This window comes from Rana temporaria, chromosome 11 (genome assembly GCF_905171775.1).
Source record: "Rana temporaria chromosome 11, aRanTem1.1, whole genome shotgun sequence".
NCBI lineage: Eukaryota > Metazoa > Chordata > Amphibia > Anura > Ranidae > Rana > Rana temporaria.
In genome coordinates, this window is record NC_053499.1 from 145,334,705 (window position 1) to 145,362,276 (window position 27,572).

Sequence of the window (27,572 nt, forward strand, 5' to 3'; positions counted from 1 at the left end):
TTACATATTAGACGCGGAAATCAACAGAAGCGCCACCTATCGGCCAGCGTAAATATGCACCCCAAGATACGACGGCGTAGGAGACTTACGCCGCTCGTATCTTGGCCAAATCTATGCGTAACTGATTCTATGAACCAGGCGCATAGATACGACGGCGGCCATTCGGAGTTACGACGGCGTATCTGGAGATACGCCGTCGTAAGTCTTTGAGAATCTGCCCCATTGTGTGCGGTGAGCTGGATGAGGGGTTCAGGAATGGATAGTTTCAAGCCAGCCATACATGAATTGAAATTTGGCTGGTTCAGCAGGGGCCGAATTTTAATCCATGCATAGGTAGGCTGGTTGTACTTGTGTGCAACCAGCCTGTCAGGTTCTTCCTGAACGATCTGTGCCACCGGCTATAGCTAGCAACACAGATTATTGTATTCTGATGGCAGGAAAGACTCCTTGCTTTCAGAATACAATACCACAGCGGGAAGGGTTCCTCCATCCACATCGAAAGTGAAAAAAACAAAGAAGGAAAGGATCAATGTATAGTTACATTTTTCCAGCTTGGACCAATGTAGCCATCTATATATCATATCTGTAGTATAGTTCTAGATCCTGGAAATCACTACAGAATGCTGCACTGCTACTCCAGTGATCTCCACTTGCTTCCAGGTCCTGTGCCGAGTGGCTGCGCTGCTGCATTGTGAACACAGGGGGTCGGCTGCTAGACACAGGCGCCAATCAGAGATCGCATCAGAGATTTCATCCTTTTTAAAGTTCCCCCTCCCACCTACACACACAACTGTTATCACAGCAAGCCATTGCGGAATGTATAGGTAAACAGTATATCAGAAGAATAATACATAATCATTAGGCGCGTGTACCTGAGCTGCAGGGGGGTGTGGCCTCTTCACGCAGGTTCTCCAGTGGCTCCTCTTCACCCATCTCCTGATCGGAAGCCTGCGGCACAGAGCTGCTCGGCTCTCCTGGTAATGAAGGTAGGAATACCTGAGTGAGGATTTGTCTCAGTGAACTCAGCAATTGTAAGAAAGGGGAATTTTCTCCATAGTCAGAGACAACCAGCAATCTCTGAGAAACACAAAGCAGTAAACACAGCGGCTTCATAGGAAACGTCCAACAGAACGCCATAAAACAATATAATGATCATATATACCCTGGCAGTGTACATAGAGAAGATTCTGGTAAATATTACACCATGTATCTCTATGTATGTACATTTTACAATTGTCGTGTATTTGTTTTGTGCAGATCGTGGTAATTTCTAACCCTCCCACCTTTACCTGGAAAAGTCTGTCTACCCCTCCCACAATTGTTTTTTTTCCCCTGTAGTAGTTTGTGTCTCTGCTCCTCCCACAATGGTGAAATTTCCCTGTAATTTTTTACGTCTCTCTCCCTCCTACAATAGTGACATTTCTTGCAGTAGTTTGTGTCTCTGCTCCTCCCACAATGGTGAGATTTTTCTGCAGTAGTTTGTGTCTCTGCTCCTCCCACAATGGTGAAATTTCCCTGTAATAGTTTACTTCTCTGTCCCGCCTAATGGTGAGATTTTCCAGAAGTAGTTTGTGTCTCTCTCCCTCCTACAATAGTGAAATTTCTTGCAGTAGTTTGTGTCTCTGCTCCTCCCACAATGGTGAGATTTCTCTGCAGTAGTTTGTGTCTCTGCCCCTCCTACAATAGTGAAATTTCTTGCAGTAGTTTGTGTCTCTGCCCCTCCCACAATGGTGAGATTTCCCTGCATTAGTTTGTGCCTCTGCCCCTCCCACAATGAGATTTCCTGCAGTAGTTTGTGTCTCTGCCCCTCCCACAATGTGAGATTTTTCTGCAGTAGTTTGTGTCTGCTCCTCCCACAATGGTGAGATTTCCCTGCAGTAGTTTGTGTCTGCTCCTCCCACACTGGTGAGACTTTTCTGCATTAGTTTGTGTCTCTGCCCCTCCCACAACAGAGAGCTTTCCCCAAAGTATTTTGTGCCTCTGCCCCTCCCACAATGGTGAGATTTTTCTGCATTAGTTTGTGTCTCTGCTCCTCCCACAATGGCGAGATTTTTCTGCATTAGTTTGTGTCTCTGCCCCTCCCACAATGGTAAGATTCCCCTGCAATAATTTGTGTCTCTGCCCCTCCCACAATGGTAATATTTCCCTTCAATAATTTGTGTCTCTGCTCCTCCCACAATGGCGAGATTTTTCTGCATTAGTTTGTGTCTCTGCCCCTCCCACAATGGTAAGATTCCCCTGCAATAATTTGTGTCTCTGCCCCTCCCACAATGGTGAGATTTACCTGCATTAGTTTGTGTCTCTGCCAATCCCACAACAGAGAGCTTTCCCCAGAGTACTTTGTGCCTCTGCCCCTCCCACAATGGCGAGATTTCCCCCCCTTCGCAACCAATTTACCCCGAGTGTGGCAGAGGTACCTTCTGCTTCCGGTACGTCGCTGAAAGATGGGCTCGAAGAATCACAGTCTGCTAATTCTTCCATGTCAGAAATGGATCCGTCCTTTTCAGAAGAGTTCAACTCAAATCCCAAACTTTCCTCCGTCTCTTCCATTTCACCGAGTGCACCTGAAATAAAAAATAAAAAAATTATATTTTACATTAAGAGTAGAATAGTAAATGTGTATAAATGTGTATGTCAGGGCAAAAGAAAAAGAAAAACATTAAGCAAATCTCGCACATTCCACCATGTTTTATCCCTTCAAACAGGATACAAGTACAGAAAAAGAACTGTCGCGGTGCCAGAAATATGGTGCGCGCCAATGTTCTTCTTTAACATGACAACACAGCTCTGAATTCCTAAACACGTGGTGTCAGCCCTACCAACCTAATTTCTGGCATAATCCAAAGACCACAGTACGTGCCTCTTTTCCTCCCTTCTCTCTATAACCTCTCTCCTCCTAATTCCCCCCTCCTTCCATATTAATAGCCCTTCCTCCTTATACCCCCCACCTTCTCCTCATCAATTGCCCCTCCCTATTTCTATAAGACCTCCCTCTTCATCTCCATACCCCTCCTCCTCCTCACCCAATTTCCATAACCCATCCTCCCTATTTCTATAAACCCTCCCCTGCAATACTTGAAAGCTGGTCCCCGGCAAGATTCGTTCTGAGTCATAGGGCTAGATTCACGTAGCTGCGCCCCTTCTTATGGCGGCGCAGCGTATCGTATTTACGCTACGCCGCCGCAACTTACAGGAGCAAGTGCTGTATTCACAAAGCACTTGCTCCGTAAGTTGCGGCGGCGTAGCGTAAATGGGGCCGGCGTAAGCCCGCGTAATTCAAATGTGGAAGGGGGGGCGTGTTTTATGCGAATATGTGATGACCTGACGCGATTGACGTCCGTGTACATATCCCAGTGTCCATTGCTTCAAATGACGTCGCAAGGACGTCATTGGTTTCGACATGAACGTAAATTACGTCCAGACCTATTCGCGAATGACTTACGCAAACGATGCAAAAAAATTCCCCCCAGTAGTTTGTTTCTCTGCCCCTCCCACAATGGTGAGATTCCCTGCAGTAGTTTATGTCTGCCCCTCCCACAATGGTGAGATTTCCCCCCAGTAGTTTGTGTCTCTGCCCCTCCCACAATGGTGCAATTCCCTGCAGTAGTGTGTGTCTCTGCCCCTCCCACAATGATGAGATTTCCCTGCAGTAGTTTGTGTCTCTGCCCCTCCCACAATGGTGGGATTCCCTGCAGTAGTTTGTGTCTCTGCCCCTCCCACAACGGAGAGATTCCCTGCTGTAGTTTGTGTCTGCCCCTCCCACAATGGTGAGATTCCCTGCAGTAGTTTGTGTCTCTGCTCCTCCCACAATGGTGATATTTCCTGCAGTAGTTTGTGTCTCTGCTCCTCCCACAATGGTGGGATTCCCTGCCGTATTTGGTGCACCCGCCACTCTCAACAATGTCATAATAAATTCTCTGAGATGCCATATTGAATTGTTAAAGGCAGATTCTGACATTTACAGCTTTCTGCAAACACTTTATTCGATGGGTCTCCCAGCATTTATTTTCCACTGCTCATTACTCTGTAATGGTATTATGAACATATATTCTTTTTAAAAGTAACAGCGATACATTGTTTCCATCACACTGCGATAGATCGAACAGTCAAAGGATCAGACCTTGCCATTGTAATGGACAGATTCGGCACGAAGACACAATTCTACTAATTTCTATGGATATCAATCATATTTTACACCCAAAACCTTAGCGAGTGCAGACCGGAGTCAGGAGCGGCGGCAGCGCCAACAAAAAAAAAAAAAATGTCATACAGCAAAAGGTTTTTGGGACATGACAGGGACGGCGTGCGTTTGCCAGCAGACCTCAGAGGCTCCCTGACTTCAGGCATGTATATTTACGCAGCGAGAACAAAGGCCTTATAATCTATACATAGCGCACAACAATGAGCGTGGAGAAAGGAAACGCCGGAACCAGCGCGGGCGAATTTTCTAATTCTGCTAATTTCAGTTCCAGCACAATTAAAGTCTGTGCTGATAATGCTCAGAAACAATCAGCGGCTAACAAATCGCTTCTCTCCTCTTGTAAATGCAACGTCGTTAAGCTAATTCCTTCGTTCACGCCTGCACGGCTTCTGGGTGTCTGATAAAATTAACCCTTTGCGGCTCCGGTCACATGATCAGAGAGGATTCAAAACGCCTTCTCAGGAAAATCCAACCGATGCGGGGGGAGAAAAAAAGTTTGTGAGCCGCTAGGAATGAGAAGGATCTCTGCATGAAAGGCTGCGATTTTATGTTCACAGGCTGGAATTCATTCCCTCAACCCCTATGAGCCTATTAGGTCATGGGTACTCAAACCATTATGGTTCCACCACTGTGTTTCACAGTTGGGGTGAGGATTTGGCATTGGTGTGCAGTGTTTTTCCCATACATACAGTTGCACACTTTTAAGCTGGCCCTACATGGACCGAAATTCGACTGGTTCCTCCTGAACCGGCAGAATTTCAATCCACGTATGGCCAATACCGTTCACTAGATGTCCATCTATCTGTAAACTGCTCATAAACTGGCTTATTAAAATTTTCACTACATCAGCACATGCAGCCAATCAGTGTATTCTGATGGCAGGGGAGTCCAGCTGTCAGAATACAATGTCACAGCAGGGAGGACTTCCCATCCACCTCAAATTTGTAGATTTGTGTTTTATTTAGCCTTCCCCTTTCATATTGGTGAGATTTCCCCCAAGTAGCTTGTGTCTCTAACCCCTCCCACAATGGTGCGATTTCCCTCCAGTAGTTTGTGTCTCTGCCCCTCCCATAATGGTGAGATTTCCCTCCAGTAGTTTGTGTCTCTGCCACTCCCACAATGGTGAGATTTCCCTCCAGTAGTTTGTGTCTCTGCCCCTCCCATAATGGTGAGATTTCCCTCCAGTAGTTTGTGTCTCTGCCACTCCCACAATGGTGAGATTTCCCTCCAGTAGTTTGTGTCTCTGCCCCTCCCATAATGGTGAGATTTCCCTCCAGTAGTTTGTGTCTCTGCCCCTCCCATAATGGTGAGATTTCCCTGCAGTAGTTTGTGCCTCTGCCCCTCCCACAATAGTGAGATTTCCTGCAGTAGTTTGTGCCTCTGCCCCTCCCACAATAGTGAGATTTCCCTCCAGTAGTTTGTGTCTCTGCCCCTTCCACAATGGTGTGATTTCCCTCCAGTAGTTGTGTCTCTGCCCCTCCCACAATGGTGAGATTTCCCCTAGTATCTTGTGTCTCTGCCCCTCCCACAATAGTGAGATTTCCCTCCAGTAGTTTGTGTCTCTGCCCCTTCCATAATGGTGTGATTTCCCTCCAGTAGTTGTGTCTCTGCCCCTCCCACAATGGTGAGATTTCCCCTAGTATCTTGTGTCTCTGCCCCTCCCACAATGGTGAGATTTCCCTCCAGTAGTTTGTGTCTCTGCCTCTCCCATAATGGTGAGATTTCCCTCCAGTAGTTTGTGCCTCTGCCCCTCCCACAATGGTAAGACTCCCCCTAGTATCTTGTGTCTCTGCCCCTCCCACAATAGTGAGATTTCCTGCAGTAGTTTGGGTCTCTGCCTCTCCCACAATGATGAGATTTCCTGCAGTAGTTTGTGTCTCTGCCTATCCCACAATAAAGGAATTGCCTTGCGGTAGTTTATAAACATTTCCAAGTAAAAAAATTACAAAAATACATCCAATCCTAATTATTTGCCTTGATGTGATTGGGCAGTTTTCATTTCATGGTACCCAACTTGGGTGACACAGCTATTCAGCGAACATGAAATAAGAATACTGACTTTCCAGTGCTATGGGGAAAGTGAGCAAAAATTCCACCCAACCTTCATAATGCCCATTACTCCGCCCCCTGCGCAGCCAGCAACCAATGCCAGAATCTGCTGTCCCGCTTAGGAATAGCGTAGTTGGCCATACAAATATATATATATCGTATTTATCGGCGTATACCGCACACTTTTTTGCCCTGAAAATCAGGGCAAAATCGTGGGTGCGTGATATACGCCGATACCCGCGCCGAGTTTGAATACTGCGCCGGCATATACCGAGCGCAGTACTTTCGCGTATAGTCGGACAGGCTCGGCTCCTCTCGCGCTCACGTCCTGGACGTACAGGACGTGAGCGCGAGAGGAGCCGAGCCTGCCCGACTATACACGAGTGTACTTCCCCGGCATATACCAAGTGGGGATCGAGCGGGGAGGACGCCACAGAAGGACGCCGGACCTGACGAAGAGGACACCCGAAGCCGCAGATGGACGCCGGACCCGACGAGGCCGCCGATGGACGCCGCGCAAGACACCAAAACTGTAAGTACAAAAATCTTTTTTCCACAGGAATGCGGGTCCACTTTAGGGGTGCGCGCTATACGCCGGAGCGCGCAATACCCCGATAAATACGGTATATACAGTAAAATTGCATGACTTTCTGCCTGAAAGCGCTATGCTCAGGTGTGAATGGGGTCTAACCCACGACCAGGAGAATAATAATAATAACAACGCAGAAACGCTGGAAAATTCCTCCACGACCAGCCGCCTATTCGTTTTCTCAGAGGCTGAAACAAGCGAATCTTTCGCCATCATTTTTGCGTGGTTGGTCGAGTCGCGGTGGATCCCAGCAACGCCCCATTCTAAAATCGCAGTCGGCGTTACCCTTGCAGCAAAGCGCGGCTCTACTATGTAGCGCAGCAGGACCAATGCAAGAAGCGGACGGGTTAATTAGCATTTGACAAAAGCAACATTTTCACACCCCATCTAGATTCCGCCGCGGGAACAGCGTGCATGAAAACTGCCCTCGCAGGCTAATGGAAGCGCCCCGGTTAAGGAACAAAGGATCTTTTCAGCTAACTTTAAATTCTCCCTCTGATAAGCATCTGAGATCAAACGCCAGCCGTTCAGCCCGAGATCAATGCAACGAATTTAGTCTTCTGGCAGACGGAAAAAAAAATACAAAAAGATTTAAAAGGAAATATGGCGATTTGTGACCCAAATTTCATTTTATCCCCCCCCCCCCCCTTGATACTCTTGTCACTGACATTGCTGGCCCAAAGAGCTGACAATCCAACACCGCTATGGAATAGACTAATTGGAAGCAAGATAAACAGATGAAATATCTGAAACGGCTACAACCAATTAGCATAAGCGTTTATTCCCAGACATAAGAAATGCAAATGTTATACCCAACACCCTCCCAAGCTGAGTGCTTGCGCTTAAAGTGCAACAAAATCCAATTACTATAAATTGGGAGGGGGGAATTTGTGTTACAGGGCACTATAACGCACATCCCATGCATTGTGGGGTCTACGTGCCCTTGTTCTGCTGTTCGCTCCACACTGGCTTCCTGACAATGGAGGACCATGCCTGGGTAAAGTGTTAAACTACCACTTGTAGCCTCCAATACCATGTGACAGGGTGACAACACAGGAGCACAATTGGAAACAGGAACAGAGAGTTGTCACACTATAACAGGAAGTGCATGAACAAGGAAGGCAGGACCATCAGGGATTATATGGTGATAAAGGGGTTGTAAAGGTAAAAAAAAATAATAATTCATAAATAGCTTCCTTTACCTTAGTGCAGTCCTCCTTCACTTACCTTATCCTTCCATTTTTCTTTTAAATGTCCTTATTTCTTCTGAGAAATCCTCACTTCCTGTTTTTCTGTCTGTAACTACACACCGTAAGGCAAGGCTTTCTTCCAGGTGTGGAGTGTCGTGCTTACATTGGCACACTGCAATAGGCTGGTATAAAAAGGCGCTAACATTTCTAGTCGGAACCTATTTAGCATTGCCTGGCTCCTAAATCCCCCCCCCCCCTTTTTATTTATTTTTATTCAGGATAAGAAGGGAAAATTGCAGAAGAAGAAGAAGAAAAAAAAAAGAAGTTTAAAGTGGAGGTTCACCCGAAAAGTTAATTTTTAACATTAGATTGATGCTCATTTTGTGAAGGGGAATCGGGTAGTTTTTTTAAAATCGAAGCAGTACTTACCGTTTTAGAGAGCGATCTTCTCCGCCGCTTCCGGGTATGGGCTGCGGGACTGGGCGTTCCTATTTGATTGACAGGCTTCCGACACTCTTCCGATGGTCGCATACATCGCGTCACGATTTTCCGAAAGTAGCCGAACGTCGGTGCGCAGGCGCCGTATAGAGCCGCACCGACGTTCGGCTTCTTTCGGCTACTCGTGACGCGATGTATGCGACCGTCGGAAGCCTGTCAATCAAATAGGAACGCCCAGTCCCGAAGACCATACCCGGAAGCGGCGGAGAAGATCGCTCTCTAAAACGGTAAGTACTGCTTCGATTTAAAAAAAAAAAAACTACCCGATTCCCCTTGACAAAATGAGCATCAATCGAATGTTTAAAAAAAAAAATTCTGGTGAACTCCCGCTTTAAGGGAACTCAGAACACACAAATGGCCGGCCGATATTCCAGACATGGCGGCTGGTGGAGCGCAGGGGTCTGAGAAGCAGCGGGGGGAGGGATGGGGGCAGACAGTAGGCCTGTGGCAGACTCCATACGCGCGGATGGCTAGCACTTATCACCTCCTGCAGACGTCCTCCGGCAGCGCGATCTGTCTCTTCTTCATTAAGCAAATGCGCCGGGATGGGAATGAAAACATAATAGCCATTTGATTTGCCGAGAGATATTTTGCATATTGGTTTGTCGCTGATAGCGGAATTTCATCAGCGTCCTTTTTCATGCTTTAAAATTGGAATTATTCATCTGGCCAGTAAAATGCAGAGAGGGGGGGGGGGGGGAGATGAACAACCCCCACCCCCCCAATCAGCATTGCTAAGGCCATTAAACAAAATCACTGCCTATTATCTGCTCATTGTAACTGGGCGACATGGAACAAACCCCCCCCCAATTCCAGCTAAAGTAGTGGAATCCTGGGACTTCATTCCAAGAGATAAGACCCCATTAACTCATTAGAGCCTGAAAATTTTCACTTTGTAACTGTCACACCGCATTCTGCTCCTACCAACTGCCAAGGCATTCCAGACTCGAGAGTAATCCTTCATAAGGGAGATCGGTACAATTTAAAATTCAGTGTGCAAAGTAATGCATCAATGTTCCCCTTCCAGGTATTAATTAGCCTAGAAAAGTCATTGACTAAAGCTCAAGAGTGAATTTTTAATGACAGAACAATGGTGGAAAAATTCCAGCACCACAAATCAATTTTTCTGGCGACATTTAACCCAAAAATATACAATGTGGGAACTAAAAAAATCACACGTGAGGCTGCAGTCCTATTTCTATGCTGTTGAAATACACAGGCCCAAAAGGTCTACAATGGTCCTAATGGTCTAGCTAACTTACTATATGGGCCTTCACTGGTTGCTGGAAAAAATAAAAAAATCGCCAGTATTCGCTCTTCTGTATTGGGATGGCCTGTGGTGAGATCTGTCGACAAAGTCAACTTGTTCATTAAAATGACCTTCCAGATGAGTTTATACAGTGGAAGGACCATTCCTCCTTACATTAGCAGTATGCAAAGTCACCAAGTTATCATATGTCGCCATTTAAGGAACAGTTACCTCTTTGCCAAGGGAAGCCCATGAAGAACTCACATGGCTTCAACAAATTTTACCAATCAACTGAAAACGTTAGGTCTAGGCCACAGGTGTCAAACACAAGACCCGCTGGCCGAATCCGGCCCTCCAGGCCATTTAATGTGGCCCTCGCACCTCAGCTGCAGGAGAGCTCCAGCCCTCTTCTGGTCCTCCTCCAGATCCTTACTTTCTGCTTTCAAGCAATGCATCCAGCTTCATCCCAGGAGCAGCATAAGGAAAGGGGGGGGGGGTGCACTGTGATGTAAAGGAGAGGGGGGGACTCAACTACTGATGGTGGGGTGGCACTTGACATCTAATGTAGGGGGAGGGGATGCGCTGGACATCTAATCTTACAGATACAACCGGCCCCTTTGAGGGCAATCATTATGCTGATGCGGCCCATGATGAAATTGAGTTTGACACCCCTGGTCTAGGCCAACCAGCTTAAGACAACCTCTTTGTCCAACTCCCTGCCATGATCTAACCAACTGGTTGGTTTAACAAACCTTTTGACCTACGGGATAGTCCAGACAAGGGGTCTCCAAACTGCGGCCCTTTCCTAGCCTTTATCCAGCCCTTGAGGCACTATTCCTGCCAATCATAGGAGACAATATTCCTCCCACCAAACCACTATTTCTTCCACTAATACCAATGATGGGGCACTTCTCCTCCTACTGACCACAGACCATAAGGCCATGTTTATTTTCACCGATGTTGGGCCTGGGACATGTTCTACCCTCACTGACCACAATCCAGCGCCCCTAAAGCCTAAAGGACAGTAAACTGACTCTTTGAATTTTTTGGAGACCCTGGGTCTAGACAATTAATATTTCTTATTTTAGTGAAATTTTCATGCAATGGATATTGGCAGATCCAAGGACATTGATAGAACATCTATAATCTGCGCTCTAAGCAGGTGCTATGCTCTACTGTACGCAACAAAGGGACCCAGTCAGCTTCTTTATTATTGGCCTCATTCATGAATCCAAGAAGGCCAGCTGTCTCTAGGCATGATGACTTGCAGGCTTTTGACCTTAGGAATGGACGACATAGATGGTTGACCAACCAATCTACGTTAAAATCGGGCATCGCTGCACCTGCACCTGTCTGGTCACTAATGAGTTAAATCTGATAACCGCGCTGACAGAGGACGGCGGTGGCGGATTGAGGGCCCGGGGAGAGGAGACAGGAGGCACAAAGAACGTGGGGGGAATCCACGGTTCAAAGGACAAAAGGATTCCGAGCGATTGTTTGAGCGCTTCGCCCAATTTGAAGGCTGTATTAACTTCTTTCAACAGTGAAATAATAAACCGTTTCTGAAATGCTCCTCGTTTATCCAGTAAATTAAAAAAAAAAAAAAAAAAGTGGTTTAAAGAGAAAGAATTCAAGGCTGGCAAGTGATAGAGTGGGGCCGTATCAGAGCACAGGCATGCAGACAAGAGCACAGTGATAAGGGGAGACGATAACAGATAGAAAATAGTAACACATCCCAACTTTCCCACCAGCCTGCAGATCATGGGAGGATGGAGCATGGGCGGGGGGGGGGGGGGGGCCGGCAATGACCCCTTCCCTCCAAGTTCTGCTTCACTTATCCTCAGCACCCCGCTTCTCTGCACCTTAATCACAGCCACCAAATACTACTCAAGGTCGGGTTTAAGCCTTGGATTGCTAAGGGACCATAACTCCCAGGATTCTCTTCTACTAGAGCAGAAGCACAATGTATGCCGGTCATGAATGTATTGATTAGATGGATCCATGAAATGATTGTATCATTATTCTCATCTAATTCAGTTATTGTGGATTGTGAGCCACTGCAGATTTGATCAGTTTTGATAGTCAGAGTTGGTGGACCCTATACCATCATTCCTACAGGAGCTTGCTGAAAATCCTATTCCAAAACCATGGGCATAAAATGGAGCACAAATAGTATGGAATCTCATTTCACAAATATTAGCATATAAAGAGACATTTGAAAGTGTATATTTGTTTCCACAAAAGACACGGCTTGACCAGATGCCTCTCCAAAGACACGGCTTGACCAGATGCCTCTCCAAAGACACGACTTGACCAGATGCCTCCCCAAAGACACGGCTTGACCAGAAGCCTCCCCAAAGACACGGCTTGACCAGATGCCCCCCCAAAGACACGGCTTGACCAGATGCCTCCCCAAAGACACGGCTTGACCAGATGCCCCCCCAAAGACACGGCTTGACCAGATGCCTCCCCAAAGACACAGCTTGACCAGTTGCCTCCCCAAAGACACGGCTTGACCAGTTGCCTCCCCAAAGACACGGCTTGACCAGTTGCCTACCCAAAGACACGGCTTGACTAGTTGCCTCCCCAAAGACACGGCTTGACCAGTTGCCTCCCCAAAGACACGGCTTGACCAGTTGTCTCCCCAAAGACACGGCTTGACTAGTTGCCTCCCCAAAGACACGGCTTGACCAGTTGCCTCCCCCAAAGACACGGCTTGACCAGTTGCCTCCCCAAAGACACGGCTTGACCAGTTGCCTCCCCAAAGACACGGCTTGACCAGATGCCTGCCCAAAGACACGGCTTGAGCAGTTGCCTCTCCAAAGACACAGCTTGACCAGTTGCCTCCCCCCACCAGAACACTCTGTTTAGCGCTCTCAGCCATTGGCTGAGAGCGCTGATCAGTAGCCAGTCAGCAGATCTTTTTCGGTCACGAGCCTTGTTGGACCGGCTGCCACACAGGCCAAACGGTGGCCAGTTTTTATATTAAACGGACCAATGCCAGACGGTTTCTACTGAACTAAAGTGAGGAACCATTGGGTGTCATGACGTAAAATCCAACCCCACCCAGGGTGGTTGTTTTATAAAGCCTCTCCTCCAGAGCCCCATCTCTAAGGGCCCATTCACACATGGGTTGTGGCAATACACATTAAAAGCACACATGGTAACACGTGTTGATGCAACTCATGGCAACGCACCGGCTCTTAAGGTACAGTTCACACTAGTGTGCTGTGCAATATCGCATGTGATTTGCACCGCACTGCCGTGCAAATCACATGCGATGTCCGTGCAATGCGCTTTCGGGCATACAGATAGTATGGCTGATATTGCACCACATTCGGACCCAAACACGCACAGGATCCTTTTTATGGTCCGCACCAGAATCGGATCGCATGGGTGTTCACACCCATGCAATCCGATTCATGTCCGGATTGTCAGTTCGCAGTGCGATATGCAAGCTGAAATGGGGGTGTCGTTAATGTTGTATGACACTCCCCAGCAGATTGCATATAGCAGTGTGAACTGCCGTGCGAGTCAGGTGCGATGCGGGAACCCGCAGTGGAGTCGCAGGGTTCTCGTATCGCACTAGTGTGAACCCGGCCTTATTGCGAGTGGCACCCCAATGCAGTAAAGTGCAATGCACTGTGATACATCAACATGCACTACATTAGAAAGAAATAAAAAAAGTCATGCGCCTTTTTATATTCATTGTGTTGCACCGGTAGCCCATTCCTAATGAATAGACGCCCTTAAAGAAATGCGTAGTAATACACGCCCTTCTGTGCGTTCATGCACTGCATCAGATCCCGGCCATGTAAATAGGCCTCTCAGAGTCTGATGCCCTGCTCCAGGGATTAGTGAACTCTTCGGAATGGAAGGTCTTGTTCCCCCCCACAAAGTGACTGCACAGGGAACAGATAAGCCCCCTTCTCTCTTGTCTCCGCAGGCCGTGACCCCGAATTCATCTTCACATAAACGCAGGCGCAGAGAGCCCATGGGCGGCCAGATGCTTTCCATCAAACTCTCAGGAGCTCAGAGAGGACTTTGCCTCTTGCACAGTCAGGGTCTGATGTTTATCAATCACTTTGCAATTAAGAATCTGGGGGAGAGAAAGTGTTATCTCCAAGTAAAGCGCTCTCCGCAAACAGAGCCGAGAGGGCAGCGTTTGAACTGCCGACTGAATCTTCTTAACTGGATGATGGAGAGCAATCTTCCTGAGCTAGATACACACACACAATCCTCCCAGGTGGACAAGGTCAGGCAGCGCACCGCACAGGCCTGACACATGGGGACCCAGTATTGTGAGCTGTGCAAAAGGGTACGACTTGTCATGCGACTCTGATGTCCAAAGTCGCAGGAAAAGACGCACAAGCGTAAAAGGGGCCTAAGTAGTTCATGTAGCTTTTTGAGCTTTGCACACGTTTTGATGCATTTGTTGAGATTTTCATTCACAATAACTGGCAAAATCTGGAGCAGCTCTGCATAGAAACCAATCAGCTTCCAGGTTTTATTGATAAAGCTTAACTGAACAGGCTGAAGTTAGAAGCTGATTGGTTGAGTGCTCCAGTTTTACTAAATCAACCCCTGTATGTCTGCTTGCAGCATTTGGTGCGTCATTAACAATGTAATCCTGACATGCATTTTTTTTTTTGCGTATTTTTGTAAAACTCATGATTTTGCACACGTTTACTAAACACCAAGGTGTGAATGGGACCCAAGATGAAGATGAAGTTTAACCCCTTCCCACCGGCAGCCTCCCACCCCTTAAAGGGTTCTAAACAGTGGCGGTTCGTCCATAGAGGGCGCTGGAGCTCTGCCCCCTCTGGCTCTCACCGCCACCGAGTCTAATAACATAGATTCATGCATTGCACGAATCTATCTTATTGTCACCGCTGCCGCTGTTCTATTCAGATGGCCGGACATGAGGCGCCGACCATCTGAATAACAGCAGCTGGTTGGCTGTACGGAAGTGCCTATCAGAGCCAGCGGCTTTCCGAGTACAGCCCTCGGGTCCCGGAAGCTTATCCTCGGAACGCACGGGGTGTGCGTTCCTTGGATAAGACTGACAGGCGTCTCAGCCAATCAGGTTGGCCGGTTCTGGCTACCGGTAACCTGATTGGCTGAAGCATCATCGAGGGCGGGAGAAGACATCGAGGCGAGAGTCCAGGATGTGGATGGCTGACTCCAGTAAAGGTAAGTGCCGGGCAGGGGGGAAGTGGCACAGTGGCGATGAAGGGCACAGTGGGGACAATTGGCACAGGGGAATGAATGGGCACCGTGGCAACAATTAAAGGGCACAGTGGCAACAATTAAAGGGCACAGTGGCAACAATTAATGGGGAAAGTGGCAACAATTAAAAGGGCATAGTGGTGACAATTGATGTTCGCACAGTGGTAACAATTGATGTGGGCACAGTGGTAACAATTGATGGCATGGCACAATGGCTGCGTTTGATGGCACAGTGATGACAATTGATGGGCACAGTGGTGACAATTGATGGCACAGTGGCTGCGTTTGGCATGGCACAGTGGAGACAATAGATGGCACAGTGGCTGCGTTTGATGGCATGGCACAGTGGTGACAATTGATGGCACAGTGGCTGCGTTGCATGGAACAGTGGCTGCCTTTGAAGGCATGGCACAGTGGCGACAATTGATGGCATGGCACAGTGGCTGCGTTGCATGGAACAGTGGCTGCCTTTGAAGGCATGGCACAGTGGCGACAATTGATGGCATGGCACAGTGGCTGCATTTGATGGGCACAGTGGCTGCATTTGATGGGCACAGTGGCTGCATTTGATGGGCACAGTGGCTGCATTTGATGGGCACAGTGGCTGCATTTGATGGGCACAGTGGCTGCATTTGATGGGCACAGTGGCTGCATTTGATGGGCACAGTGTGGCTGCAATTGTTTTGTTAATCTGTTTGTTTGCGCCCCCCCAAAAATGTTGAGCACCAGCCGCCACTGGTTCTAAATGCCAGGAGGTAGATGCAGGCATTCGGGACATGCGACCGCTCTGATTGGCTGTCACAGCAGTCACATGATCGGAAAGCGCCAGATCGCTAGTATGCATCAGGAGCTTTCCGGTAACCATTGGCTACCATTCTGGGAGCGCACTCTCAGCACAATCAGGATAGAAAATTAAAGTTGCAGCAAATCCGAGACAAGATTGGGCAGATCTGTCTATTTTGTGTGTGTGTGGGGGGGCAATCTGCCCATTGGAGGGGCGACCGATTTGCCATCAATGAATGAATCATCTGACAATCGGCTTTCATGCACCAGCACAGGGGACAATTAAAGCGGCCCGAGGCTCGGAAAGGTAATCATATCCCGAGATCTGTAGGCAGGACACTAAACGCGGTAATACCTTCGGCCGCCGCCGCGTCTTATCTCCCAACAGATCTGGTCAGCGATCGTAAAGCGCATGGAACTTGTTTTATTCCTTATCAGTAAGGAGACCGCAACTGGGGCTTAACCTGCCGCAGACGCCGATCCCTCCTGGCACGGGGCGTGCAAATTACAAGACTTTCTCCTCTCGCTGGATAAACGCGGAATTACTGAGGTCTATAAAAAGATCACTTCCAACCCAAAACACAACTATAAAGAGATCACTTCCACCCCAAATAAAACAATAAAAAAAAAAGGGCCACAAAAAAAAAGATCACTTCCGAGAAAGCGCAATGAAAACGCACGAGATCCGAGAGAAGGAAACGCCGGAAAGGGTGTCATGTGACCAACGGGAAATGTTTCATTAAACTTAAAGGGGACCTGTCCTGACATATTATCATATACGAAGTACTGCATCAGTGCAACCCTTCCAGGTATTTATTACCTCTCACAGAGATCTAAGGACTTCCCCCCCTCCCCCGACAATTCCATCATCTGCATCAGCACCATTTTTGTTCAGACATCATCAGGGCTGGACTGGGACAACAATTTGGCCCTGGACTTCCTCCAGACTGGCCCACTTTGATAGGTCTCTCCCATGGCAATCGGACAACTCCCGCACCCCCCCCCCCGGCCACCCAAGCCCCCTCTCCCCCTTCACTAGCCATTCTACTTTATTAGAGTAGAACGGCTGGCACTGGTTCTCTTATAGGCAGTACCAGTGGGGAAGCTAGACATTATTTCACCCGGGGCAAAGAATCAGTTTGGTGCCCCCCCTTATGGGACAAGATTAGGCAGAAGTGAGAAACTCCCAGGCCATAGCTGTTGAGTCAGCTGTCTGTCCCCTCCCCCCATGCTCCTCTGGTCCTCCCCCCATGCTCCTCTGGTCCTCCCCCCATGCTCCTCTGGTCCTCCCCCCATGCTCCTCTGGTCCTCCCCCCATGCTCCTCTGGTCCTCCCCCCCTGCTCCTCTGGTCCTCCCCCTGCTTCTCTGTTCCCCCCCAGGTGAGCGCTGCGGGGAGGGAGAGGAGGTGAGCGCTGCGGGAAGGGAGAGACAGAGGAGCGGAGGGGGGGCGGCTGCCCGCTGTCACTGAAGCCGGCCCACTGAGCCATCGGCCCACCGGGAAACTCCCTGTAGTCCCAATGGCCAGTCCATCATTGGACATCATCCAGGGTCCTCATCAACTTCCTAGACCGAGATGCTAGTTCAGAGGTGACACACCCATGCAAATAGTGGTGCTTGTGCCATTCTTGGCTGTGTTCACAAATGTCTGACACAGTTTAGCCCCTGATGAAGCCTTATCTTGTGCCTTGATTCAAAAACTACAAAGTTGCAGTTTGAGGGACAGTCAGGTCCAGTTACAAAAGTTACAATGTTGCAGTCTGAAAAGTGGGAAAGGGGAGACTAAAAAAGGAAATTCCTCCTCCTACCCGCAGCAGACTGATTGACATCATCTTAGCCAAGGCATGGTTCCCAAGGACAGCCTTTTAATGATGGAAAGCAGAGCTTTCCTGAAAAGTTATGCTGGTGCTGCTGTTAGAAATGCATACAGTGGGGTAGATTTAAAGAGCAATTGCGTCTGCGTAACCATAGTTACGCAGCGCAATTGCTTACCTGCGCCGGCGTTACGAATGCTCCTTATTCAGGAACCTCGTTACGCCGACTGCAGCCTAAGAAATGACTGGCATAAGGCTCCTTATGCCGTCATATCTTAGGCTGCATTCTTACGCAGGCCGCTAGGTGGCGTTCCCGTTGTGGTCAGCGTACAGTATGCAAATTGCATACTAACGCCGATTCACAACCCTACGCGAGCCCTGCGTACGCAGTTTACGTCGTTTGCGTACGTCGGTTTTTGCGTAAGGCTGCCCCTGCTATTAGCAGGGGCAGCCAATGCTACGTATACCCGTCGTTTCCGCGTCGCGAAATTTGAAATTTATGTTGTTTGCGTAAAGGACGTCATTTGCTTCAAAGTGAACGTGAATGGCGTCCAGCGCCATTCACGTTCACTTTGAAGCAAATGACGTCCTTGCGACGTCATTTACCGCAATGCACGTCGGGAAAGTTTCCCGACGGAGCATGCGCACTACGCTCGGCGCGGGAACGCGCCTAATTTAAATGATCCACGCCCCCTACGGGATCATTTAAATTGCGCGCGCTTACGCCGGGCATTTTGCCGGAGCGCCCACGCAATTTACGGAGCTACTGCTCCGTGAATCGTGGGTAGCGCAGATAATTTGCGGGGGCGCAGGGCAAAAACGGTGCCCTGTGCCTACGTAACAACTGCGCAAATCTACCCCAGTGAGACTTTAAAGTGGAGCTTTCATTTACAATTCAAGTGGTTGTATTGCCTGCTTGGTGATTTTTACCTACAGGTAGGCCTAAAATAAAGGCCTATAATAAGACTTACCTGTAGGTAAAATAAAGATCTCCTAAACCTGCACAGTTTAGGAAATATTGATCCTGCATGCCGCCGCTGATGTCAGCGGCGCATGCCCTCTGCAGGTCCGGTGTATGCTGCCAGAACGAAGGGCGTGACGTCACCGTGGCTCCAGCCACTCACAGCGCCGGAGCCAGTGGTCCATGTCAGCGGTGATCGGGCGAGCTGCCGGAGCTTCGTTCTAAGGTAATCATTTCATAATGTGCTTGTATACTAACATACTAGCACATTATGCCATTATCTTGCAGGGTTTTAATTTTTTTCAGTGGTTTACTACCGCTTTAAGCTCCCCAGTTTCAGTTACAATGTACAATTTGATCACTGGTGGAGAGGAGACGGAGGAATTGCTTCCTCCTGCCTGCAACAGACTGAGGACAGCATCACAGCCTAGGCAAAGACAAAGTCACTAACTGGAGCTCAAGGATGAATGTTGAATGACTGCACAATGGTCAAAAATTCCAGCACCACAAAAAAAAAAAAAAAAAAGATCCCATATGATTCCTCCTGCTGATGACATCATGTCAACCTAGGCAAAGTCACTGACTGGAGCTCAAGGATGAATGTCAAGACAATGGTGGAAAAATTCCAGAACCACAAATACATTTTTCTGTGGATGAAGAGGTACCGAGGAAATGCTTCCTTCTGCCTGCAACAGACTGATCACTGGGGGGAGACTGAGGAAATGCTTCCTCCTGCCTGCAACAGACTAATCAAGGGGGGGAGACTGAGGAAATGCTTCCTCCAGTCTGCAACAGACTAATCAAGGGGGGGGGGGACTGAGGAAATGCTTTCTCCTGCCTGCAACAGACTAATCAAGGGGGGGGGACTGAGGAAATGCTTTCTCCTGCCTGCAACAGACTAATCAAGGGGGGGGGGGTACTGAGGAAATGCTTTCTCCTGCCTGCAACAGACTGATCACTGGGGGGGGGGGGGGGGCTGAGGAAATGCTTTCTCCTGCCTGATCACTGGGGGTGACTGAGGAAAGGTTTCCTCCAGCCTGCAACAGACTGATCACTGGGGGGGACTGAGGAAATGCTTTCTCCTGCCTGCAACAGTCTGTAACATTTCCTCAGTCCCCCCCTCCCCCAGTGATCAGTCTGTTGCAGGCTGGAGGATACCTTTCCTCAGTCCCCCCCAGTGATCAGTCTGATCACTGGGGGGGACTGAGGAAAGGCTTCCTCCAGCCTGCAACAGACTAATCACTGGGGGGGGGGACTGAGGAAATGCTTTCTTCTGCCTGCAACAGATTGATCACTCACTCATCAGCCCAGGCAAAGTCACTGACTGGAGCTCAAGGATGACTTTTTAATGATAAAAGATGGAGTTCTTCTGAGAAATTATACCGTTCCTTTATATTGCGACTTCGGGAAATTATTTATGAAAACCTAAAAAGTTGCTAGCAGGTCCCCATTTAGCATTTTTTCCCCCTTGAAATAGAACTTTCTTGGATTTACACTTATTTATTTTTTTTATTTATTTTCTACATTTGAAAAATATTTAATACACCATGGAAATGAAAACATCCACCTTAAATACGATCATTTCCACCTTAAAAAACTCTCCTATAAAAACATAAAATCTCTTTTCTGTCTGGAGAATTAATGGAGGAACACCGGGGACGCCGATCTTCCACCGATCTTCACCCGCACCATGTATATAAATCCATAACAATTAGCCCGTCCACATGTCCGCCTTCAGACATCAGAATAAAAAGGCGGCGGAAACAAGGAGACAGAATTCCACGCGGGACGCGCTTAGATTAAACACGCCGGTCTCCCGTTAAAGCATCTCACTGCGCTACCGGATTACCGGATTTATTCTTAAAAGATTGTCATTTAAAGCGGTTGTATACCCTCATGGTATACTCGCACCTACAGGTAGGCATACATTAAGGTTACCTGTAGGCACTTGCAATATCTCCTAAACCTACACGGTTAAGGAGATATTTGCAGAAAAGCAGGCGCCGAAGGGTCTAGACAATGGCGCAGGCGCACTGCGCGCGCCGGCTCTTGAATGGGAGCCTGCCGGAAATGTACGCATGCGCGAGAGTGACATCATCGCCGCTCCGGCCAGTCACAGCGCCAGAGCGGCGATACCCGGAAGTCACTCCGGGTATCATGGCGGCGACAGAGGACGTGTCCGAGGAACGCTGCGGGGGCTTCGATCTAAGGTAAGTAATTGATAATGAGCTAGTATGCTAGTCATACTAGCTCAGTATGCCTTTGCCTTGCAGTTTTATTTTTTATTTTATTTTTTTTATCATTTTTAAGGGTATACAACCGCTTTAATTTCATCTAACTGCATAATAATGATAGTGTTTGACTGTGGCGGGATATTAGAGAGTAAGCTCCTCTGGTGCAGAGAGAGATTGGCTCAGTGTTCTCTATACAGCACTACTGTATATGTCAGAGCTATATAATAATAATAATAATAATAATAATAATAATAATTAGTATAAAATTGTGGGGGGGGCATTAGAGTGTAAGCTCCTCTGGTGAAGAGGCTGATGGGAATGGCTCATTGTTCTCTGTACAACACTGTGGTATGTATCAGAGCTATAGAAATGTATAATTGGAATGTGTGACTGTGGGGGGGACATTAGAGTGTAAGCTCCTCTGGTGCAGAGAGAGATTGGCTCAGTGTTTTCTATACAGCACTACTGTATATGTCAGAGCTATATAAAATGTATAGTAATAAACAAAAACAACAATAATAATAATAATAATAATAATAATAATAATAGTAGTATGCGACTATGGGGGGCATTAGAGTGTAAGCTCCTCTGGTAAAGAGACCGATGTGACTGGCTCAGTGTCCTTTGTAAAGCACTGTGATTTACACTTTATTGCCAAAAGTATTGGGACGCCTACCTTTGCATGAAGTCGATCAGTAGATTGCTGCTCCTACATTGGCCAATCCCTGCTGAACAGGCTGAATATTGATCATTGTTCTATGGCCAGTTTTAGAGCCAATTAATTAATACCAACGAGTGCAGAGATTTCAAGGGATCCCCATTCTCCTTCCAAGGATTATATACCCAGAGTCTGATATGTCCCTACCTAAGAAGAATATAATAATAATAGTGTGCAACTGTGGGGGGGATTAGAGTGTAAGCTCCTCTGGTGCAGAGACTGATGTAACTGGCTCAGTGATCTCTGTACAGCACTGTGGTATATGTCAGAGTTATATAAACATATTATAGTGCGTCTGTGGGGTGACACTAGAGTGTAAGCTCCTCTGGTGCAGAGACATCATGTGACGGGCACAGCATTCTCCGTACAGCGCTGCAGTCTATGTTGGAGCTATAGTAATTAAACATTATAATCTTTTACCAATCTGATAACATTCAGTTTGCAGAGTCAGTCCTTTCCAATCTCCAGCCATCATCATACCCCCCCCCCCCCCCCCGTATGTCCCCCACATAAATCTGGGAAGCCCCCGGAGATTGGATTCGTCTCTCCTGTGGAAGGCTGATAATGTCGGCCTTGCCCTAACGGCGAACAACAGCGCTTTCTAATTAGTAACCCTTTTCTATCCTGATAAGATAAACTTCTCCTGACCTTTCCTACCGGTTACCATGGTGACACCATCGCCCTGGTGTCATTAATAATTTTAGAGATTATCACGGTAAATGGCAGATGGGGATACGGGGTGGGGGAGAGGTTGGCGTAACAAGGCACATTTCCTTCTCCGCCGAACACGTGATCGCCTTCCATGTCAGGTGTTCTCATTCACACGTGTGGACGGGAATCACCGGGTGCAAAGAGGAAGACGAAAAGGCATCACCGTGGAAAAAAGTAACAATGGACCTGAAAGTAGAAGTATCCATATTTCATACCTCCCAACTGTCCCTGATTTTGAGGGACTGTCCCTGATTTGGAGCAATGTCCCTCAGTCCTCCTCATTGGTCCCTCATTTTGGTCTGATCTATATAGTTGTATATAAAATGCACTTTTTATCTTTCAAAAAGTGTTTCCCAGCGCTAAACCTTTCATCTGATTTCTAAATTGCTGCATTTGTAAATTCCAATATAAAGGAATAGTGGTGGTAAAAAAGTACTTGTGGGTTATTTTTTTGTACAATTCTCCTTTAAAGGGGCGTGACAAGGGGTGTGTCCTATGCCTGCATACTTTTGCCGATAGGTGTCCCTCATTCCCATCTCAGAAAGTTGGGAGGTATGATATTTATAGGCATTGTTCTACATCCCATAATAGTCCATTCTATTGTCCGTCCCCCCCTCAGTCACACACCATTCTCAGTATACATTTTTAGAACTTTGACGTAAACAGATTTGTCAGAAAACCTTTACTTTCCTTTCAGTATCAACCTTTTATATGAGACACTAGACTACAAAATACTCCCACAAATGCGAGTCATTGATGGCAACCAAGATTTGTTCATTTGCATACACAAAAAAGTATTTATCCTGAGGCTGCAATTCACACCCGAGTGCTTTCAGCTCGTAAAAACGCTCGTAAAACGCTCATCTCAAAAGTCCCATAAAAACCCAACAAGCAAAATCCCATCCTATTCCCCGTTCACATCTATGCGTTCTGTCGCCTGAAGCTTTAAAAAAAAAAGTACATGAGCTTCTTTTTAGGCATATTACTGGCGTTTTACCACTTTTTACATTGGGGACCTTTCGACCCCAAAATGCCTGTACAAAACCGCCTGAAAAACGCCTGACAACTATACGCTTAGGTGTGAATGCAGACCAACAAATTCAATCAAGACCATGTTGAAAAAAAATTAATACACCCCAATGAAAGTCTGATGCCACGTACAGACGGTCGCTTTTTGTGATGTAAAAAAAACGACGTTTTTCAAACTTCATTTTCAAAAACGACGTAGCATACACACCATCGTTTTTTCCAAAAGCTCTAGCAAAGCGCGGTTACGTTCAGCACGTACGACGGCACTCTGTTCCATTCAAACTCGCGTCCTAACTTGCTTCTGAGCATGCGCGGGTTTAAAAACATCGTTTTAGTTACACACGGTCATTTTTTGTGGCACAGAAAGACATAAAACGACATTTTCCCCACACATGGTCATTTTAAATGGCGTTTTTAAAAACAACGTTTTTTTTCATCACAAAAAAAGACCGTCTGTACGCGGCATTAGGAGCAAAGCTCAATTTTAGACAACAAAATCCTAATTAAGGCCCCTTTCAGACTGGGGCGGGAGCTGCGGTGGCGGTATAACGCCGCTAAAAATAGCGGCGCTATACCGCCGGAATTGCCGCGGGTATCAGCCGCTAGCGGTGCGGTATTAACCCCCGCTAGCGGCCGATAAAGAGTTAATATCGCCCGCAATGCGCCTCTATAGAGGCGCATTGCGGGCGGTATTGCCGCGGTTCCCATTGTTTTCAATGGGAAGGAGCGGTGAAGGAGCGGTATACACGCCGCTCCTCTCACCGCTCCAAAGATGCTGCTGACAGGGCCGGCCTTAGGTGTTCAGGCGCCCTGTGCGAGCTAATCCTGTGGTGCCCCCCCCCCCAGACCGCTACACAATAAACTACCCACAGACCGCTACACAATAAACTATCCACAGACCGCTGCACAATACACACACTGACCGCTACACAATACACACACTGACCGCTACACAATAAACTACCCACTGACCGCTACACAATACACACACTGACCGCTACACAATAAACTACCCACAGACCGCTGCACAATACACACACTGACCGCTACACAATACACACACTGACCGCTACACAATAAACTACCCACAGACCGCTGCACAATACACACACTGACCACTACACAATACACACACACACTGACCACTACACAAACTACCCACAGACCATTACACAATAAACTACCCACACACCGCTACACAATACACACTGACCGCTACACAATAAACTACCCACAGACCACTACACAATACACACAGACACTACAGCATTGGTGCATTTTACTATAGAGGCATTGGTGGACTACAAGGCCCAGCATTTTACTATAGGGGGCTCTGGTGGACTACAATGACCATCATTTTAGTCCCACCAATGCCTCCTGTAGTAAAATGCTGGGCCTTGTAGTCCACCAGAGCCCCCTATAGTAAAATGCTGGGCCTTGTAGTCCACCAGAGCCCCCTATAGTAAAATGCTGGGCCTTGTAGTCCACCAATGCCCCCTATAGTAATTGGTGCATTTTACTATAGGGGCTCTGGTGGACTATAATGACCAGCATTTTAGTCCCACCAATGCCTCCTATAGTAAAATGCTGGGCCTTGTAGTCCACCAGAGCCCCTATAGTAAAAGGCCCAGCATTTTACTATGGAGGCATCACACATGACGTTACACACTGACTTTCTGGCTGCTCCCTCCCTCTCCCCAGACCAATACCTACTCCCTCGGGGGGGTGACACAGAGAAGGGGGGGTAAACTGACCTGGCAGATGAGCCCTCAGGAGACACACATCGGGAGGCAGGACTCTGGGAGCAAGCAAGCAGGCACGATCATCGAATCCACAGTGCAGCTCCGCCCCCGCCTACACACATGACCAGCACCAGCTCAGCATGGCCATTCACAGACCCCCATGCCTGCTTCCAGGCATGCCCCGCCCATCGCACATGGCCTGTTCTGCCAATCACAGAGCACCCACTGGCTCAAAGCACATTGCATATCGTGACAGCGATAGCGAGTGGAGAAATCCGGCTGCTACTGGCCACAGGACTCAACAGGCACGGCGCCCTGTTGCTCATGGCGCCTTGTGCGGGCGCACGACTCGCACAACGCTAAGGCCGGCCCTGGCTGCTGACAGGAGATTTTTTTGTCTCCCGCCAGTGCATCGCCTCAGTGTGAAAGCCCTCGGGCTTTCACATTGAGTCTGCAGTGCAGGAGTTTTTCAGGCGGGATAGCAGCGCTATTTTTAGCGCTTTACCGCCTGAAAAACTCCTCAATGTGAAAGGGGCCTAACAGGAATTCAACTACAGACGAGTTTGATTATTCATTAAACAGGTGCTCAGCACGCAGTTGATTTTAAAAAGGGTGTTAATTAAAGCGGAGTGCCACACTAATTGAAAGTTCCACTCAAATCCTTTGTTAACCCCAAAAAATTATAATAATGGATCCTGCTCCCTTAAAGCATGTTATATAACACAGTGCTTGTCCTGGTCATTGGGCCCCCCTGTAACACCTAAAAAAAACTGTCTGATCCTGCCAGTTTCTCCACACCCCTCTGTAAACTGACCACAGTGTATGATGGCTGCTGAGACCAGACACTGTGGTCAGTTTATGTGCCTCTGTCATCAGCAGCCTGTTATCTGCTCTCCTCTAGGTTCCTCTGTCCTCCTCCCCCCTCCCCTCTCTGTCTGTGTGTGAACTGCCCTCCCCCTCCTGCTGCTCTCATAACACTAACCTGTATAAATCATCAGCACTGCCTTCCATTGCAGCGTCTCCCTCTGTGAATGATTTATAAATATGCAAATAAATGCAGTAAATACCCAATTTAAGAGCTGAGATTGCGATCACATGACCAGCCAGCTTTCTTCTCTCCTCCTCCTCCAGACTGACATCAGCAGATGAATCTCAGCCCTGCCTGCTGCATCTTTCAGAGGAGGAAAGAAGAAAGCTGGCCAGACATGTGATCGCAATCTTGGCAGTGAAATGAGGTATTTGCAGCATTTATTTTTATAAATCACAAACAGAGGGGGATACTACAATAGGAGACAGTGCTGATGGTGTATCCAGGTTAGAGTGGCCTAACCACCACTTTAAGTACTTCTCACACCCTTCTATGCTACATTTGGTCTGTCATTTCTTTGAGGGGGTGCAGATACTTAATTTTGACAGGTTCCTTCACCAACTTCCGCTCGGGGCAACCTAGGTGACTCGAGTGGAAGTTCTCCTCTCCCCTTACCTCCCAGCAATCTTCTGGGACACATCACAGGTCCCAGAAGTTTTATTATTATTTATTTTTTGAAAAGCCTATGGCGTGCGAACACACCCAAAAAAGCTCAACCCGGTGCAGAAAAAATGTGCACACATATAAAGAGTGTTCACAAAACCATGCAGATGGGTGCAACGTCAAGTGGTCCTCCTGTGAAGAACCCTGATCCCCCGGGGCGTTAGGTTCCAGACGGTGACTGAGGTACTGTGGTCCGAGCAACTGAAGCCGACACGGACCCAACTTCCTTGGAGGGACTGCCGAAACAGAACCCTCCCAGTACTAGGTGGGGCTCCCCCGAAGGGAGACCCCATGAGAGCAGGTGAACTAAGCCAGAAGGCCATGTCCACCCACTCCCAAGACATTTAGGGCTGGCCCGAGGACCGGCACCCTAGTAGTCACACAGTGAACAAAACGTGCACAACAAAAAAAGACAAAAACGTGACAAACTAATAAGGCTAATAAATTAAATAAAGTGGGGAAAAGGGATAGTGGAGAGGAGAGTGAAAGAAGTGGTCATTGTGGTGTACAATGGCCAGGCCCTCCGGCCAGGAATAAAAAATTCCTCCGGTCCTAGCCAAAAGGCCCGGCCCAGGAGGCAGGTGCTAAAAAAAAAAAAAGCGTGTTGCTGGTGCAGTGACCATGGTATCTTTAAATCAAAGTGACCCTCACTCACAGTGATTCTCAGATACCCCTGGACTGCCACTCCAGGGGCACATGCACCGTAGGCTTTTCGTTCCAAATCCAACCCCCGACCAGCCAGTGCAGCCCTCCACCCCTACCAGATAGAGAGCCCTTCAAGGTCTTCTTAGGGAGAACTGCCGCTCAGGTAGCATCCTCCACCAATACTAGCCCTTGCAGACCCCCTGTCAACCCGGTGGATTTGCATGATCTTACCCCGTCCTTTCCCAGGGCAGTACCAGCTCCTCCTACCAGATCTCTGACCGGGGCAGCACTTACACCAGCCAGCCAGAAGGGCGGACTAAAACTCGGCAAAAAGACCAGACCAAGTGCAGCCACTCATCCTCACCAGAAGCACCCTTCCAGATGGCTCAGACACAACCATT

The 27,572-nt window shown here is 48.0% G+C and overlaps 1 protein-coding gene across 2 annotated transcripts in view; it reads right to left on the bottom strand.

Annotated features, from left to right (window-relative positions):
- The window catches only part of ZFPM1 (zinc finger protein, FOG family member 1), a 143,344-nt gene that overhangs the window by 61,494 nt on the left and 54,278 nt on the right, over nt 1–27,572 (bottom strand). For both annotated transcript variants that reach the window (XM_040329376.1, XM_040329377.1), the window contains exons 2-3: nt 2,418–2,564; nt 873–974 (exon numbers count right to left, since the gene is read on the bottom strand). In XM_040329376.1, coding sequence (XP_040185310.1) covers nt 873–974; nt 2,418–2,564 — 249 coding nt within the window. The remainder of the gene's footprint in view (nt 1–872; nt 975–2,417; nt 2,565–27,572) is intronic.